This window comes from Geotrypetes seraphini, chromosome 12 (assembly GCF_902459505.1).
Source record: "Geotrypetes seraphini chromosome 12, aGeoSer1.1, whole genome shotgun sequence".
NCBI lineage: Eukaryota > Metazoa > Chordata > Amphibia > Gymnophiona > Dermophiidae > Geotrypetes > Geotrypetes seraphini.
This window is the reverse complement of record NC_047095.1, coordinates 111,511,227-111,529,076: the sequence shown is the minus strand read 5'-3', so window position 1 is coordinate 111,529,076 and position 17,850 is coordinate 111,511,227. Positions and strand designations below refer to the sequence as shown.

Sequence of the window (17,850 nt, the reverse complement as noted above, 5' to 3'; positions counted from 1 at the left end):
ACGCAACCGCCCACACACGCATGCGACTGCACATACGCTCCGGCGGCTTTCAACAAGTCTGCAACCTTAAAACACGCCGCGAAGGTAAGGGGGAGGGAGGGAGATAGATAGATTTGGGTGGGTAGGTAAGAAGGAGGGAGGGGGCCATGCGTGATCGGTGACCACCCGCGTTCCCTTAACTGCGGGGACAAGGCCATTCACCACTCCACGGGGCGGTGGATAGCCTTGTCCTGGTACCTGCGGTGAGCACCTTTCCCCCCTCCACCGTTTTGGTGGGTTACCCGCGGCTACTCGTGGGTAACATCCACCATGTCATTCTCTAATTCACACAAACACAAGGTACAGAAACTAATCTTAGACATTTGCTATTCTCCTTGCAGACCTGGTACTTGTACTCCATCTTCAACTATTTCCTACATCCCTCCAGCACAGACACAGAAGATAAAAATTCCACTTGTCTTTCTTGCCTTTCCCCCACCCCCTCCCCAGCCACAGGGCTACATCCAGTAACTCTGTTTACAACTTTCTCATTTTCTTAGGTACTTTCATGAAGCTTTACTTTGACCATATTCTTATGGTATTGCTATAATTTTCTGACTCCATGTTATACTCCTTTAGGGACAACTTCTGCTAACATCAGGTGAATTGCGGAAGATGAAGCACTACTGCCAGCGTCTCTACGATGACATTGATATAACTCATGGATTTGCTCTAGTAAGTGAAGGGATGATAAACATGTCTAACTTTTACTGCCCCCATGTTTTTCTTTTTTCAGTGATACAGCCTTGAGGGTTTCACTTGCACTAACACAAATGTCAGCTATCTCCAGTACTCATAGAGACTGCTTTGTTTTCCTTTGGTCAAGACATTTGTCAAGTGGTCACTTCGTTGCAGTTGGCAGAGACCTCCGATTGGTCATTCAGGCATCTCTGGACTCGCTCTCTTTCTCTCTGATCTCTTCCAGTCACCACTGGTCTCTTCTGGTCACTTGGGTCTCTTCTGGGGACACCGAGCTATGTACTCTATTTGCCCCTTCTGATTCATATATGCGCTTTTGAAAATTATTGAAATCCTCTCTTTTTATAAGATTTTTATTTTTTTTTCCAATTCTTTATTCATTTTTCCATCTTACATCAAGAACACAATATTACATCAATTGAATCATATACATCACTTGAAATTCTTTCTATATATCATCTTAAATACATAAATTAACTCTCTCCCCCACCTACCCTTTTCACAAATATTGTAATAAAAAAATATCATACATGTATTATATTCATACATATTGATTGAACCTATAATATAACTATATACCACCCCTTCCCTTAATTATAATTATACTTACAGTGTAAAAAGGCATCTAATCATTACAATAAGTTATCAATGGCCCCCAAATCTTTTTAAAATTATCATAATTCCCTTTTTGTATGGCAATTGCTCTTTCCAACTTTTTATAAGATTTTTAGAAAATTAAGGTCTGTGGTTCCATTTTTATAATTTGCTGTTTTGTACAGTTTCTTGACTATGTAAACCACATCAATCTGGAAGGTTTTGCAGTCTAGAAATGAAATGTAATAATGTAATGTAACCACCAGTTACTTGGGTCTCTTCCAGTAACCACGGGTCATATGCTAAATCCAATTGCCTACTAGACAACTGCCCACTCTCTGTCATGAAATCTGCCCCCCCCCACACACATTTAAAGCTGAACTTTTCAACTGGGTTTCGCTGTGCTTGTCCACTGGCCACTTTCCGACAGAACTTGGCCACATCCTTGTATCTCCTATTATTAAAAACCCCAAGGAACCAATCTCTTCCGATACCAACTACAAACCCATAGCCAATATACCACTCTTCCAAAAACTTATGGAAGGTCTAGTTAATCATGACCTCATGAAATACCTAGAAAAGTTCAACATTCTTCATGATTCCCAGTCTGGCTTTTCGCACAAATCATAGCACAGAAACTGTTTTAGCTTCACTGACCAATTACCTCTTCCACTTGTTCTCACTGGGAAAAAGCGCCCTGGTACTTCAGTTCGACTTGAGCAGTGTCTTTGACCTGGTTGACCATGACATTCTGCTCAGTTGCCTTGACTCCACTGGCATCACTGGACAGGTATTAAACTGATTCACTGGATTCTTAAAAAACCGCTCTTACCAGGTTCACTGTAACGGAACCTTTTCCCAATCCTGGTGCAATCCCTGTGGAGTTCTACAGGGCTCCCCCCTATCCCCTTCTCTATTTAACATCTACATGGCTCCGCTGGGACATATGTTATCTGACTTAAATCTGAAATCATTTATATACGCAGACGACATCACTATTATTATTCCCTTAACCTCGCTGACACAAGATACGGAACAATTCACCTCTTCCGTCCTCACCAAGATAGAACAATGGACCACTCAATACAAATTAAAACTGAACCCTGAAAAAATGAAAATTTTCCTGGCAAGCCCTACCATAAGCTAACAAATACTTCCCTGAAATTAAATGGGTTCGACTACCCAATCAACTCCACTATCAAAATCCTTGGAGTCATACCTTCGAAGACCATACTAGTGCTCAGGGTTCAGTTCTAGGCCCACTCCTCTTCAACATATTCATTGGGGATCTGACTCAAGGGTTTCAAGGCAAGGTAACCTTATTCACTGATGACGCCAAACTATGCAATATAGTAAACGGCTATAATCTACAGGATGCTATGGAGCAAGACCTGCATACTTTAGAAAGTTGGTCCTTGATCTGGCAGCTGGGCTTCAACGCCAAGAAATGTAAGGTCATGCATCTCGGTAACGGAAATCCTTGCAGAACTTACACCCTGAATGGAGAAACTTTAACCAGGACTACGGCAGAATGAGACTTAGGAGTAATCATCAGTGCTGACATGAAAGCAGCCACTCAAGTGGAGAAGGCTTCATCTAAAGCACGGCAGATGATAGGTTGTATCAAGAGAAGCTTCGTCAACAGGAAACCTGAAGTCATGATGCCATTGTACAGAGCCATGGTGAGACCTCATCTGGAATACTGTGTGCAGTTCTGGAGGCCACATTACCGTAAGGATGTGCTCAGAATTGAATCGGTTCAGCGGATGGCCACCAGGATGTAATGTAATGTAATGTAATGTAATTTATTTCTTATATACCGCTACATCCGTTAGGTTCTAAGCGGTTTACAGAAAATATACATTAAGATTAGAAATAAGACAGGTACTTGAAAAATTCCCTTACTGTCCCGAAGGCTCACAATCTAACTAAAGTACCTGGAGGGTAATAGAGAAGTGAAAAGTAGAGTTAGAGGAAAAATAAAAATAAAATAAACATTTTAACAAGACAGCATTGATCTAAATACTTTGGAAGGTAGAAGAGAGGAGAGAAAGGAATAGAAGCAGAAGGGGGTCTCGGGGCTAAAGGGTCTCCCGTACGAAGAAAGACTGAGCAAATTGCAGCTCTACACTCTCGAAGAGCGTAGGGAGAGGGGAGACATGATTGAGACATTTAAGTACATCACGGGACGGGTCGAGGTGGAAGATGATATCTTTCTTCTCAAGGGTCCCTCGACCACAAGAGGGCATCCGCTCAAACTCAGGGGAGGGAAGTTTCGTGGAGACGCCAGGAAGTACTTCTTCATGGAGAGAGTGATTGAGCATTGGAACAAGTTTCCAGTGCAGGTGGTCGAGGCACGCAGCATCCCAGACTTCAAGAACAAATGGGATACCTATGTGGGATCCCTACGAGGGTCATGCCAAAGGTCACTAGGGTATGGACTTGAATGAGCGGGTCAGTAGAGTGACAGTATAATTACAATTATACTTTAGGGGGTCAGTAGACTTAAGAGGGTAAATAGTGTGGGCAGACTTGATGGGCTATAGCCCTTATCTGCCGTCATCTTTCTATGTTTCTACCCTCTGAAAACTTTACACCATCAAATGCTACTTTGACTTCCTCTCCTTTCGACTGTTGGCCCAATCACTAATCTTAAGCATCTTAGACTACTGCAACATTATATACCTGGGATCCTTTAAGAAAATCATCAAACACCTGAGAATTGTACAAAATGCTACCGTTCGCCTCATCTACGATCTCAAAAAATCTGATCATGTAAGCCCTTATTACAAAAAACTGCACTGGCTGCCGATGGAGGCAAGGATCATCTTCAAATTTGTTGCCTCTGCTTCAAAACCTTAACAGGCTCTTCCCCAATCTACCTGTCAGAACACTTTGAACTTTCAGGCCCCACTCGCACACGAAATGCCTACCTGTTTGCCTTCCCATCCCTAAAGGGCTGTATCTACAAGAGATTCCTTGATAGATCTCTAGCATTCCAAGCAGGCAAATGGAATAAATGCCTAACCACCCTCATTTCTAAATCACTCTCCTACCAAACTTTCAGGAAATCAATCAAAACCTATCTCTTTGATAAATTTCTCTGACTCCCCCTACCTTGCATCCCTGTCTTGATCTCTGATATGCCTCTGGATTTACCTGACTTCCCCCGACTTGTTAAGTCAATCTTAACGCCCAAGTTAAACTGAACTCCAAGTTCAACTGAATGTCCTCTTTGTAACACTATTATCTTGTACATAACATCTCAGTCTTATATGTAACATCTCTGTAAATGTACAGTCTCTTCCTCTGTTAACTGCCATGGTTCTGCGGTATACAAAAATAAAGTTATTATTATTATTATTATTATGATCACCACCGGTCACTTGGGTCTCTTCTGGTCACCATAAGTCACTTCTGGTCACCACTGGTCACTTCCAGTCACTCAGGTCTCCCAGTATCTTGGTCCCCGTGGGCCTGCTGATCACTGATCAATTCAGGTCTCTGGGTATCTTGGTCCCCGTGGACCCGCTGGTCACTGATCAATTTAGGTCTCTGGGTATCTTGGTTCCCATGGACTTAATGGTCACTGGTCAATTCAGGTTTGAGCTTACCGGGAGTTAGGCAGGTGCCAACATGCATCCCCCCAAGGGTCGCTCCCTCACTTGTCTTTCTGGGCTCCGGGTCTTGTCTGCAGTCTCCTGTTTCTCTCGGGGTGAGATCTTTTCCAACTTGACTGAAAAATTCAAATAAGCTTGCTTCGCTTGGCCTGCTGGGCCCACCAGGTTTTAGCATAGGGCTTCTCTCAGCAATGATTGGGGTGATAGTGAGTCTACCCCATTACTTCCCCCCCCCCAGTTAAAGCGTCACTGGTTGAGCATCAAGGTCCTTCTCTGGACAGGTAGTCAGCATTGCTATGATTCTTCCACTCTGAAGCGGTATGTCTGGAGCATTAAATACCACCGCATCAGACGAGGATTGGAGCTTTTCATCTTCTGCAGCCAGCGCAAAGGCACATGATCAGTTATTAATATGAATTCTTTTCCTGTTAAATAATATTGTAATGACTCAATTGCCTGCTTAACTTAAAGGCATTATTTTTCAATAATGGAGTAGTGTTGTTTGGTCTTGGAATGTTTCCGGCTTAAGTACAGGACAGGATGTTCGTCTTTGCTGACTCCTTGGCTTAGTATGGCCCCAAGTCTTGTCCCCAATGCATCTGTTGTAGGATGAAGTTCTGTTTAAAGTTCACATTTTTCAGAACTGGTTCTTGACATAAAATCTCTTTGAGTCAGTTAAAGACCGCTCAAAGGTTTCATTCAATTCAAGTTTATTTGGGGGAGTCTTCCATAATAAGTTGGTTAAGCATGCAGCCTCATCAGCAAAGTTTGGTATAAACCTATAATAGTAGCATATTATGCCTAGACAGTGTCTTAACTGTGTTTTGTTGATGGGATGAGATATAGCCTGGACCACCTCTACTTTAGAGGGAATGGGCTTAACCTAAAATCCGAGGTACTGGACTTCTTTCTGTCCTAAAGCACACTTCAGGTTGATGGTGAGTCCTGTTCATTGTAGAGTATTGCAGATGGCAGTAAGGTGTTGTATTTGTTGGTCTCAGGATTCAGAAAATATGATAACATCATCCAGGTAGGCTTTGACATAGGTTGAATGAGGCCGGAGGATGACGTTCATAACTCTTTGAAATGTTGCAAGAGCTCCATGTAACCTGAAGGGGAGGACAGTAAATGGGTATAAGTCTTAATGGGTTATGAACCATGTCTTTTCTTTTGAGGACTCATCCAACGGGATTTGCCAGTATCTTTTTGTCAAGTCCAGTATGGACAAGAATTGGGCTCCCCCTAGATTTTTTATTAGATCTTCAACCTGAGGCATGGAGTATGCATCAAACTGCAATATACCATACCATACAGATTCTTGTATCCCACAAATGTCGACTAGGAATCATTCCGGCTTACATAATATTAGAAGTAATACAGAAGTGTATACCACATGTACATGAATATGTTGTAACAGATAAGTGTAATGAAGAGAATACATGTGTTTTCAGTGCCTTCCTGAATTGGAAGTGTGCGGTAAGTCGTCGTAGACTGCTTGAGTTCCTATGAGCGTCGGGAGCAGCATAGGCCATTCAGCACGGCTCCCCGTGCCAAAAACTGCTATCGCAGTTTGATAGAAGAGGGCCTTAGTCTTACTTGGAGTTCAGGGCCGTCCCTAATCTAATCTCATTCCCTGTTAAGTGGGGGGGTCAGGCGCAGACTGTAGCGTGCATAGGGGGTTCAGCAGTGTTCCGCAGTGTGCTGGCTGCATTTTCGAGCCTACACCTGTCCAGGTGTGCAAGCAAGAAATTTCTGGACCATACTTTGGCATTTCAAGTAGCTTCCCATGATAAAGAATTCCGATCGTTGTTGCTTACTGCTTATTCCTATAAACATTTTAGAATTCAGCTGAAAACTTATCTCTTCTCAAAATACTTGGTTAAATAATTTATTCTGTTCTTAATAATATTGTTCTATTGATAATGACAGGAGTCGCCATGCAACATATCACCAGTAACTGGAAAAATTACAACAATCTTAGTTATACATTCTGGTGGAATTCGTTGTGCCACATTTACAAAATGGAAAGAGTAATTGCTTTGCAGAATGGGAATTATAATAATTTTAAAAAGATCTGGGGGCCATTGGCAAATTATTGTAATGATTAGACATAATTTTCCACTGACAGTAATTTTATATATAGGGGGCGGGGGATGGTATAATATTCTATTTTAAAGGTTTCATCAATAATTAAGAATACAATATTTATGATATTTTTGATTGAAATATTCGAGGGAAGGGTGGGTGGGGAGGGAATAAATTTTATGTACTTATGAGGACAATAGAAAGAAATTCAAGTGATGTGTAAAAGTTTTAAATGATGTAATATTGTGTACTTGTTATAAGATGAAAAAATGAATAAAGAATTTGGAAAAAAAATAATATTGTTCTTTGTTTATAGTCTTTTTTGTAAACCGCGTTGAACTTGTACGCGGCTAATAAGCATGATGTTATGTTATGTTATATACCATATGTACGTGGATAAGTTGTGACAGGTCAGTGCAGTGAAGAGAATAGATGTGTTTTTAGTGCCTTACTGAATTGGACATATGTGGTAAGTTGTCGTAAGCTGCTTGGGAGTTCGTTCCAGACTTTGGGTCCTTGGAATTCAAAGTTGGCTTTGATATGAAAATACTGATAAACACCAATTTTTTGTACCCTTAATATGAATACCTAATTAGTTGGAAAGTAAACATCTTAGTTTAATAAGTTACAGATATCAAAGAATAGAAGCAATATGTAATGTAATGTTAATATGTAATCTTATATACCACCAAATCTTTTCAAAACAGAGTTCAAGGTGAGTTACAAATAGCATTATCGCTACACAAAAATAAACATACAGTGCAAAATCAAAATCAGATTAAACTCTTAACAAAGATTTCTGAAACAGTGAGTTACAAACAGTATTTTCACTACACACCAAGAAACATATCATACAAACTCAGGTCAATCTAAACCCCTAACAAAGAATTATGAAAAAGCCATGTATGTGATGTTTCAAATTATTTTGCATGTTTCCTAGATTGAGAAGTGATGTAGATAGTGCAATAAATAAATATATAGCCAAATAAAGACTTCAAGACCTTGGCAATAAGCCAGACTTTCCTTCTTGTTGATTGCCAGAGACTTTATTTGATCTCCCTTTCCCTACGCACAGTTAAGGAACGTCTATGCTTAACGCAGTTCTTCTTGAATTCTGATACTAGATTGACCTCTACTGCATTTGAGAATGAAAGTCAAAAGCAGGAGAGGGATAGAGAACATTTAAATACCTCCATGGCATAAATGATTGGGAGGTGGGCTTTCTTAAACTGAAAGGAAGTTCTGAAGCAAATGGGCATAAGATGAAGATCAAAGCAGATAGACTCAGGAGCAATCTAAGGAAATATTTCTGTACAGAAAGGGTAGTGGAGGTAAGGGCTTTATCTGAATTCAAGAAACATGGGACAAAAACAGAGGAAAGGATTGTAGAGCATAGGCTAGAACTGGGCAGACTTCTACGGTTTGTGCCTTGAATATGACAAGGACAAATCAAGGTCAAGTATGTATATGCAGTATCACATCATACCTTATGCTATGAATTTCTCTTATTAGGCAGACTGAATAGACTATCATGTTACTATGGATGGATGGGCAGATCAGATAAGACATATTTGCTGTCATGTTCTGGCTTTCTAAATTAGATTTCTGTTCTGATCTGTGTTCAAGGGTCCTGTTTCTAGTGGTGACCTTCAGGCTCATGAGCGTCTGGACCGCCCAATAATCCGCATGTATCAGCGCCATGTCGGAACCCAGTTACCTGAGCCTACTGAGCTCACAAAGGTAAGAGAGAAGCCTCCTCAGATGTCAGTACCTCCCTGGGCAAGAGCATAGATGGAGTGGCTAGGCGAAGCAGTTCAGGCTGAGAGCAGGAACTAGCCAGGGTGAAGAACTACTGTAGGTCCAAAGCACCATAGGGTATTTATTTATTTAAAAACTTTGGTATATACACCGAGTGGTCGTTATATGGGCAAGCGCAGCACAAAGGGATAAATAGCCTTGAACCCTCCCCCCCCCCCCGGGTGAAACATGTCGGCTGATTAGTCCCTGTGAATCTGACCACATAAAGCAAAGCTAAGAATTTAAGTATTTACAGCATCTTTGAGCAATATTGTTTCATTTTATTCACTTAATTTATAACACTTGATAAACATCGGACCCGATGAAGACTTGATGTATAAAGCCATATACGATGAAACTAATTGAGTATTATGGTGACATCTCTGAGGGACCTTGAAAGCTTATGACTGTAGTGAGAGTTTCTTCAAGGATGATCTTATAAGATTATCTTTACATTGCATTGTATGAATGATCACTCTCCCAGCAATAGATACGGAATAAACACGCTGTCGGTGAATTTCTGTATTTTTAGAGCCACAATGATAGTATTGTTTTTACTCATAGAGGACTGTTTCATTCTCTTGGTCTTTCTTTTCACACACAGCACATTTAATCTATATAATAAAACCGTAGGCGGCGCATGCGCAGTCTTATCAGCGTGCTTCCATGATCCGTATGTCCGTGGCCGCCAAGACTGCAGCATGCCCCGCGCTTACTACGGCCCCACGCGCAGCTCAGTTCGGCACGGCGGTTTCCCCAGATAGGGGAAGCCGAAAAACTCAATCCCGCCTCATGGTCCTGCCGCCGCTCACGAATTCCCCCCCCCAATCCTCCTGCAACAGCCGCTACCGCTCCTGTTCAAAGCGGCCTGCTGAGGTTCGCGGCCGCTGTAACGAACCTCGCAGGCCGCTCTCCACATGGTAGCACGTTCCCTCTGACGCAATCGCGTCAGAGGGAACATGCTACCGAGTTGGAGAGCGGCCTGCGAGGTTCGTTACAGCGGCCGCGAACCTCAGCAGGCCGCTTTGAACAGGAGCGGTTGCGGGAGGGGGGGGGGAGTTTTAACAGGAGGAGTCGCCGAAAAAAAACCTTCAGCCGCAGCAGGCCAGCACACGGGAAGGGAAGGGGAAGGGGCCGAACGGAGCAGGGCAGCTCAAGGTAAGAAGGGAATGGGGGGTGGGGGAAAATGTTTCTAATACTCAGCAGGGACCTGGAGGGGAAGGGAAAACCGCTGCTGCTTCTGCAAAGGAAAGTGGTGGTAGGGGAGAGAAGGGAATGGGGGGTGGGTGGGGAAAAATGCTGCTACTACTTCACAGGGATCTGGAGGGGAAGGGAAATATCGCAGCTGCTTCTGCAAAATAAAGTGGGGGGGGAGAGAAGGGAATGGGGGGTGGGGGAAAATGAATGCTGCTACTGCTTCAGCAAGGACCTGGAGGGAAAGAGAAATACCGCTGCTGCTTCTGCAAAGGAAAGTGGGGGGGGGGGAGAGAAGGGAATGGGGGTGGGTGGGGGGAAATGCTGCTACTACTTTACAGGGATCTGGAGGGGAAGGGAAATAGCACTGCTGCTTCTGCAAAGGAAAGTGGGGGGGGAGAGAAGGGAATGGGGGGGGGGGGGGGGGAAATGCTGCTACTACTTCTCAGATCTGGAGGGGAAGGGAAATATCACAGCTGCTTCTGCAAAATAAAGTGGGGGGGAGAGAAGGGAATGGGGGGTGGGGGAAAATGCTGCTACTGCTTCAGCAAGGACCTGGAGGGAAAGAGAAATACCGCTGCTGCTTCTGCAAAGGAAAGTGGGGGGGGGGAGAGAAGGGAATGGGGGTGGGTGGGGGGAAATGCTGCTACTACTTCACAGGGATCTGGAGGGGAAGGGAAATAGCACTGCTGCTTCTGCAAAGGAAAGTGGGGGGGGAGAGAAGGGAATGGGGGGTGGGTGGGGGGAAATGCTGCTACTACTTCTCAGATCTGGAGGGGAAGGGAAATATCACAGCTGCTTCTGCAAAATAAAGTGGGGGGGAGAGAAGGGAATGGGGGGTGGGGGAAAATGCTGCTACTGCTTCAGCAAGGACCTGGAGGGAAAGAGAAATACCGCTGCTGCTTCTGCAAAGGAAAGTGGGGGGGGGGGAGAGAAGGGAATGGGGGGTGGGTGGGGGGAAATGCTGCTACTACTTCACAGGGATCTGGAGGGGAAGGGAAATAGCACTGCTGCTTCTGCAAAGGAAAGTGGGGGGGAGACACAGAAAGAAATACAGACAGACAAAGGAGGCTAGGGAGAGAGACAGACAGAAATAAAGACAGACAGGGGACCAGAGAGACACAGAAATAAAGACAGACAGGCAAAGGGTGCCAGGGAGAGAGAGAAAAAAATTGCAGGAGGGAGAAAGACAGAAAGAAAGGAAGAAAGAAACAGGAGCAGGGAGAGAGACATAAAGAAAGAAAGACAGACAGCCATATATTCTAGCACCCGTTAATGTAACGGGCTTAAACACTAGTAGAGAATAAAGACTGACTCAGTCCTCTATGAGTAAAAACAATACCATCATCTCTTGGTCTTTCTTCTCTATCAAATGTGCTGTGTTTGTTTAGAAATATCTTGTGAGGTAATGATTTGTCACTATACCTCTCTCTTTTTCTTTGGAAATGCATTCTGCTTTACTGATGTCATCACTCCAAGTGCCAGGTACTAGAGACAGTATATCATTCTGTTTCCCACTCTCTCTGTTTAGGGAACCATCCTACTACAAAATGCAATGAAGAACATGAGCAATGACATTGACCAACTCCAAGCTACACGCCTACGAGTGGAAGACAATATTCGGGACAAGCGCATTGGCTATAATGTAGACACCTCTGTAATTCACCTACGGCGTAGACGGGCTAATCACCGTTGGCCCATTGACCAAGGCAAGCAGCTCATCTGTGATTAATTTGAACCCTGGAAAATGAAGAGCAGTAAAACTGTCAGCAAGAGCAACCTTAAAATCTGTAGCAAGAAACCATTCATTGTAATTCATATCCAGAAGTAAATTATTGCATCCAAATTCCTGATGGTGTAGGACCTTTTTCTGAGGTTGATTTATGAAAGGAGAAGCAGGGACCAAAGACTAAAAAAGGGGAGAAGGGAGGGCAGGTCAACATTAGGATCACCAGCCAGCTCCATACCCTTTAGAAAGGCTGATGAAGGAAGTTAGGAAGACAAACTCCATTGAACAAACTAGGGAAACCACAAAGCGGAGGTGGCCAAAAAATGAAGACGTGAACAGCAGCTACAAATAAACAGTTTATTAAGACAGACCCGACAAGGCCGTGTTTTGGTACAATGCCTACATCAGGGATTGCCGACTGTCCAAATGGCAATCAGTACATCAATTACATTTTGTTGCCTCACTGAGGCACCAAGAAAAGTAGTTTTGATGATTTGGTTGCCACTACCCAGAGCTCAGGTAAGACAGAGTCACATAGCAGTTGCAGGTGAAAAAAAAATAGTTTATTATAAGTATCAGGGGAGAAAAAATAAACACAAAAATATATTTTTATTCATTTTTTTTCAGAAATCTATAATAAGGAATACAATTAAAAGAAAAAGAAATCTAATACCTTCTTAGACCTCAAAAGTAGGGGAAAGGAGAACATAAGACAAGGAGGTCATATGAAATGTCAATAAAGAAAAGGCTATAGTGTAATTTTAACACCCACCCCTTTTATATAAAAGCAACAGAGATAGACTAAGTTGGATACTAACTGACAATCTTCAAATCTGAAAAAGGCATGTGGGATCTCTCGGAGAGAGAAAGAGATAATGGTTACTGTGGATGGGCAGACTAGATGGGCCTTTATCTGGCATCATGTTTCTACGTTTCAACTGTTTCGGTTGGAAAAACCACACTTTAAACCTAAATATCTTATTAGGCACTTATAAGGTAAACTAAGAGAAAAGTTGCCCCCAATGTCACTACTTCTTGCCACATAGCTAAGAAAGCTTTTCTACGTTCCTAAGTTTGCCTGGTTATATCAGGATAAATCCATGTTTTTTTCCACAAAATAAAACTTGAGGGTTCTGAAAGTACAACTTCAAAACAGCTAAATCTTGCTGGAAAACAAATAATACCAACAGTCACTCTTTCTAAATCCTCATTTACAAATGTTTCCAAAATATTAGGGTTCTGTGTGCAAACTAGAGAACTAGGAGCGGGTTTTTCAAGATAGTAGATAGATAGACAGACCACAGGATGCAGGCCAGCTAACACCTGTGGCGGTGCTGATGCGGATATTCAATTGCAGGCCGTTTCTGGGGACCAGCATTGAATATCTAGTTTTATTTGGCTTCTAAAAAGTTAACTGGCTACATCGATATTTAGTGCTAGCTGGTTAAGTTTATGGCTGCCAAAGAAAAGACTGCTATTTACATGGCCTAATTTATCTGCTAAACTTAGCTGCTCAGCACTGAAAATTGTCAGTTATCGTGCGATATAGCCAGTTACCTTTTAGCTGCTAACTAGAAATATTCATCAGCAAAGACTCCAACACAAAAGACTGCCAAAGGAACTTAGCAAGAGATAACAAAAAGGCAGTGTAGTCAATAGGTTCTAAGAGTGGTATTAGGGCCGTGCTGCGTGAACAGGGTGAATACATCCTCTAAGTAAGCACTAAATGTGAATAACAACAGAATCAAAAACGATAATAATAATAAAGTGAACAGGATATCCTCAGTATGAGGGATCAGTGAGGGGAGGAGAACCTCCAGCGCTTAGCACTCTAAGGTAGAGGCACAAAGCCACCACCTGTACACCATCACTGGATATCACCCGTGTGCCCAACTAAGGTAAATAACCAAAAATTTAGTGAATAATTAGTGAAACACACAGCATACAAGGCCAAAATACCACTCAGAGAACCCCCACCCCCAGCCAACTCCACGAAAAAAGTAAAAATAACTTAGCTTGAATAGAAGAATCCACAATATCCTTCCAATGTTGGAGAGTCCGAAAAAATTAACAGATTCAAAGCCTAGTTCTTCAGGCTGAGTTCAACCAAGCCTGGTTTCGGTGACGAAGTGTCCCCTTCATCAGGAACCCATCAGGATTGAGAGCTGAAGATGAGAACGTGGAGAATGAAGTTACAAGCTGACTGAAAGGAGGGCGGAGCTACCGAAGAGCAACACACACCGGGATTTAAGGCCAAGCAGGAAGTACGCCAAGTCTAGGAGAGCCAATAGCAGGAAGAGAGAGGAGTGGCCTATAAAATAGTATTCCACTCGATGCAGTCATTGAGTCCATCAGGTTGAACAGCCTGCAAATGAAAAATCCAAAACTGTTCTCTTAACTGGATCCGAGCCGTTTTATCACCTTTGTAGTTCTCGAGTACAAACCAAAGCAAGTTATCGAATCCGTAGTGCTTGTCCAGGCAGTGTGGGACCAGAGGAGCAGACAAAGTGTTGGTATTGAGTCTGCTCTTATGCTCTGTAAGTCTGATCCTAATTTTTCTGCTGGTACGGCCCACGTAAATCAGATGGCAGGGACAAATGATGATATAGATAACATGAGGAATCACATGTTGTATGATGTCTCAGTTGGTTTGAGGGTGCTGCCAACTGCTAATGGAAAGGGTATTGAGACACATATTACAATGCCCACAAGCTTGGTGGCTACCTGAACCATACCTAGAACGCGGGGTCACCGGAGTTAGAAGGTTGCTCAAATTCTTAGGGCGAGAGAAGGCTATACGGGGGGCTCTTGAAATGACATATGGCAGTTCAAGATGTGCCAATGTTTTTATTGATGAATTTTAGCAACTGTATGAGCCTGATTTGAAAAAGAAAGGACACATATCTGACGTGCAGAATTTTCATGAGGTGTAACGCTACGTAATAGCTCTGGATTAGCGTAGCAGACTGGTTATTAGAGAGTGACATGGGGAAAAAAAATTGTCCCCGTCCCCGCCCCTTCCTTGCGACCACCATCCTTGTTACCACCCCGTCCCCATGGACCAGTGTCCCCACCCCATCCCCATCCCTGCAACTACTGTTCCCGCAACATCCATACAAGCCTCAGTATTGCAATATTTAGCTTATTCCTTCCTTATAAATCAAAGTTCTGGCTGCTGAACTAGAGAAAGAGATGTTCAGCTGGCAGGGCTTTGTTTATAAATTTTTATCAACATAACTAATATACTATTTTATCCTACAGCAAAAAATAAATAAAAATATAAATAGAATTTTGTTGTCTGGTTTCTGCTTTCCTCATCTTCTCATTCAATTCCTTCCATCCACTGTCTGTCTTCTCTCTGCGTCTTCCATTTGCTCTGTTACTGTGCCTCTCCCTTCACACCCCCTCCCCAATTGGTCTGGAATCCATCTTCTTCCCTTCCAGCGTCTTCTCCCCACTCTCTTTCCCATTTCCCTTCAGCATCTTCTCCACATTCTGTCTTCCACATTTCCCTTCAGCGTCTTCTCCCCACTCTGTCTTCCACATTTCCCTTCAGCATCTTCTCCCCACTCTCTGTTCCCCATTTCCCTTCAGCGTCTTCTCCCCACTATCTGCTCCCCATTTCCCTTCAGCATCTTCTCCCCATTCTGTCTTCCCCATTTCCCTTCAGCGTCTTCTCCCCACTCTCTGTTCCCCATTTCCCTTCAGCATCTTCTCCCCACTATCTGCTCCCCATTTCCCTTCAACGTCTTCTCCCCACTATCTGCTCCCCATTTCCCTTCAGCGTCTTCCCTCCACTCTGTCTTCCCCATTTCCCTTCAGCATCTTCTCCCCACTTTGTCTTCCACATTTCCCTTCAGCGTCTCATTGAGCAGTTTAGAGCTGAAATCCAGTTTCCTATAAACTTCCCCCACCAGCCTCAGCTGTAGTAATCCCAAAGTATACTAATCCCAAAGAGATTTACAAAAGTGGCAGTTGAGTCAGAAGTTGAAAGGCAAGTTCTGGAGAAAGACTGCGTCAGTGTCTCACACTGCAGCAGGACTGTAAGGAAGGGCTGCATGGTGTTGCTTGTCTTCAGAGACAAGAAACTGAAGTTTGGCTGCTTCTGGAAGGAGAAACAGCTGAGTTATCTGAGATACTGTAGTTCTGGTCAGTAAGGAATACCCTGGGCCAGTGAGCAGGTGAGGTTCACAGATAGGGTTTGCTAAGGATGTGGTACCCTGGGGGTCAAAGAGGAGCTTAAATAATTTTTTCTGCTTATAGCAGTTATCCTCCTTTTTGGTTGAGATCCCATCTCCCTCCCTCCCCCTTACCTTTGCGGTGCGTTTTAAGTAAGTAACTTGTTCAAGCTGCCAGAGCCTATGAGCAGTTGTGTGCGTCTGTGGGTGGAAGCTTCTCTGATGCAACCAGAAGTTGCGTCAGAGGAGAAGCTTCCGCCCACTGACACACGCGACTGAACGCAGGCTCTGGCAGCTTGAACAAAATACTCACTTAAAATGCACCGCGAAGGTAAGAGGAGGGAGGTAGATAGATTTGGGTAGATAGGAAGGAGTGAGGGGGCTGCACACGATTAGTGCCCACGCACGTTCCCTCCCTTAACTGCGGGGACAAGGCCATTCACCGCTCCACGGGGCGGTGGATGGCCTTGTCCCCGTACCCGCAGTAAGCAATTTTTCCATCCCCACTGTTTCAGCGGGTTACCCACAGCTATCCATGGCTAGCCGCGGGTAACAGCCCATGTGTCATTCTCTACTGGTTATCTCGTACTGAATATTAAAATATTCACCTAGAAGACCCAACCTCCATACCAGCAAACAACTGTCTATCCTTCCTCAATGCATTATCCTTCCAGATCCTAAACCCACAAACCACGCATGAAAAAGGTCATCAACTGGACATTGCAGCATTCATGTCTCACCAACCATCCAATCAAGAAATCCAAACTCCTAAAGGAACATGGTCCCCATCCCTATGGTCAGACCACTACATCTATAACTTCAATATCAATTGGACCAAAACCAAATTCACACCTCAATCAAAAAAAACCACATATACCTCACGCAAACATATCGACCCAACAATTTTCTGGTCAAAGGTAGACGAAACCATCCAAGACTGCGACCCAAAAAACTTCATCTCCCACTGGAAAAATGTATCCACCAACATCCTTGATAATCTGGCACCCATACAAACCAAAACCAGAATCAGCAGGAAATCAGACCAATGGTTTGATAATGAATTACTCCAACTCAAAAGACAGTGTAGAAGATTAGAAAGAAAATGGAGAAAAAAGAACCAAGAACAAACAAAAACCGACTGGAAAAAAATCAACAAACTATACAAAAATCTACTAAAAGACAAGAGGAAAAGTTACTATACCAAGCTCATAGGCACAGAAACACAAGATTCCAAAAAAATTTTCCAAATCCTGAAAGAATTAACAGACACCAAACCACACACTACCACCACGAACACACCTCTACCATCACCTACCCTCTTAGCAGAACATTTCAAGAATAAAATCACCAACACCAGAGCCACACTCATCCTCAACCCATCCAAGCAAAATCCAATCACAATCCACCCTACAGGAAAAGAGGCAATCGCAGCAGACAGAATTTGGACTCAATTCCCAAACATACAATGGTCAGAATTCAACAAATTCTACAAAAAATACAGCCATGCCTCCTGTGACCTCAACCATTGCCCCTCATATCTCCTTACCACCTCTAGTGTAAAGTTCCGCACCATAACTCTACAATGGATCCAATTCACGCTCACAGAGGGCACATTCCCTGACAACCTCAGCGAAATCGTCATCAACCCAATCCAAAAAGATCCAAAGGCACCACAAAACCTCCCATCTAACTATAGACCTATAGCCTCAATTCCGCTATATGTCAAAATTATAGAAGGCCTAGTAGCCAAACTCCTCACCAATTACATAGAGGACCACAACCTACTCCACCCCATGCAATCAGGATTCAGAACAAACTTCAGCACAGAGACATTACTAGGCTCCCTCATGGATACCGTCAGACAACAACTTAGTACAGGAAAAAAAATGCTACTCATACAACTGGACCTATCGGC

The 17,850-nt window shown here is 43.3% G+C and overlaps 1 protein-coding gene across 1 annotated transcript in view; it reads left to right on the top strand.

Moving 5' to 3' along the window:
- The window catches only part of CCDC105 (coiled-coil domain containing 105), a 44,515-nt gene extending 32,641 nt beyond the window's left edge, over positions 1 to 11,874 (top strand). Inside the window, exons 6-8 of the mRNA XM_033915284.1 lie at positions 619 to 714; positions 8,664 to 8,777; positions 11,560 to 11,874. Coding sequence (XP_033771175.1) covers positions 619 to 714; positions 8,664 to 8,777; positions 11,560 to 11,760 — 411 coding nt within the window. The 3' untranslated portion in view covers positions 11,761 to 11,874. The remainder of the gene's footprint in view (positions 1 to 618; positions 715 to 8,663; positions 8,778 to 11,559) is intronic.
- The last annotated feature ends 5,976 nt before the right edge of the window (positions 11,875 to 17,850 follow it).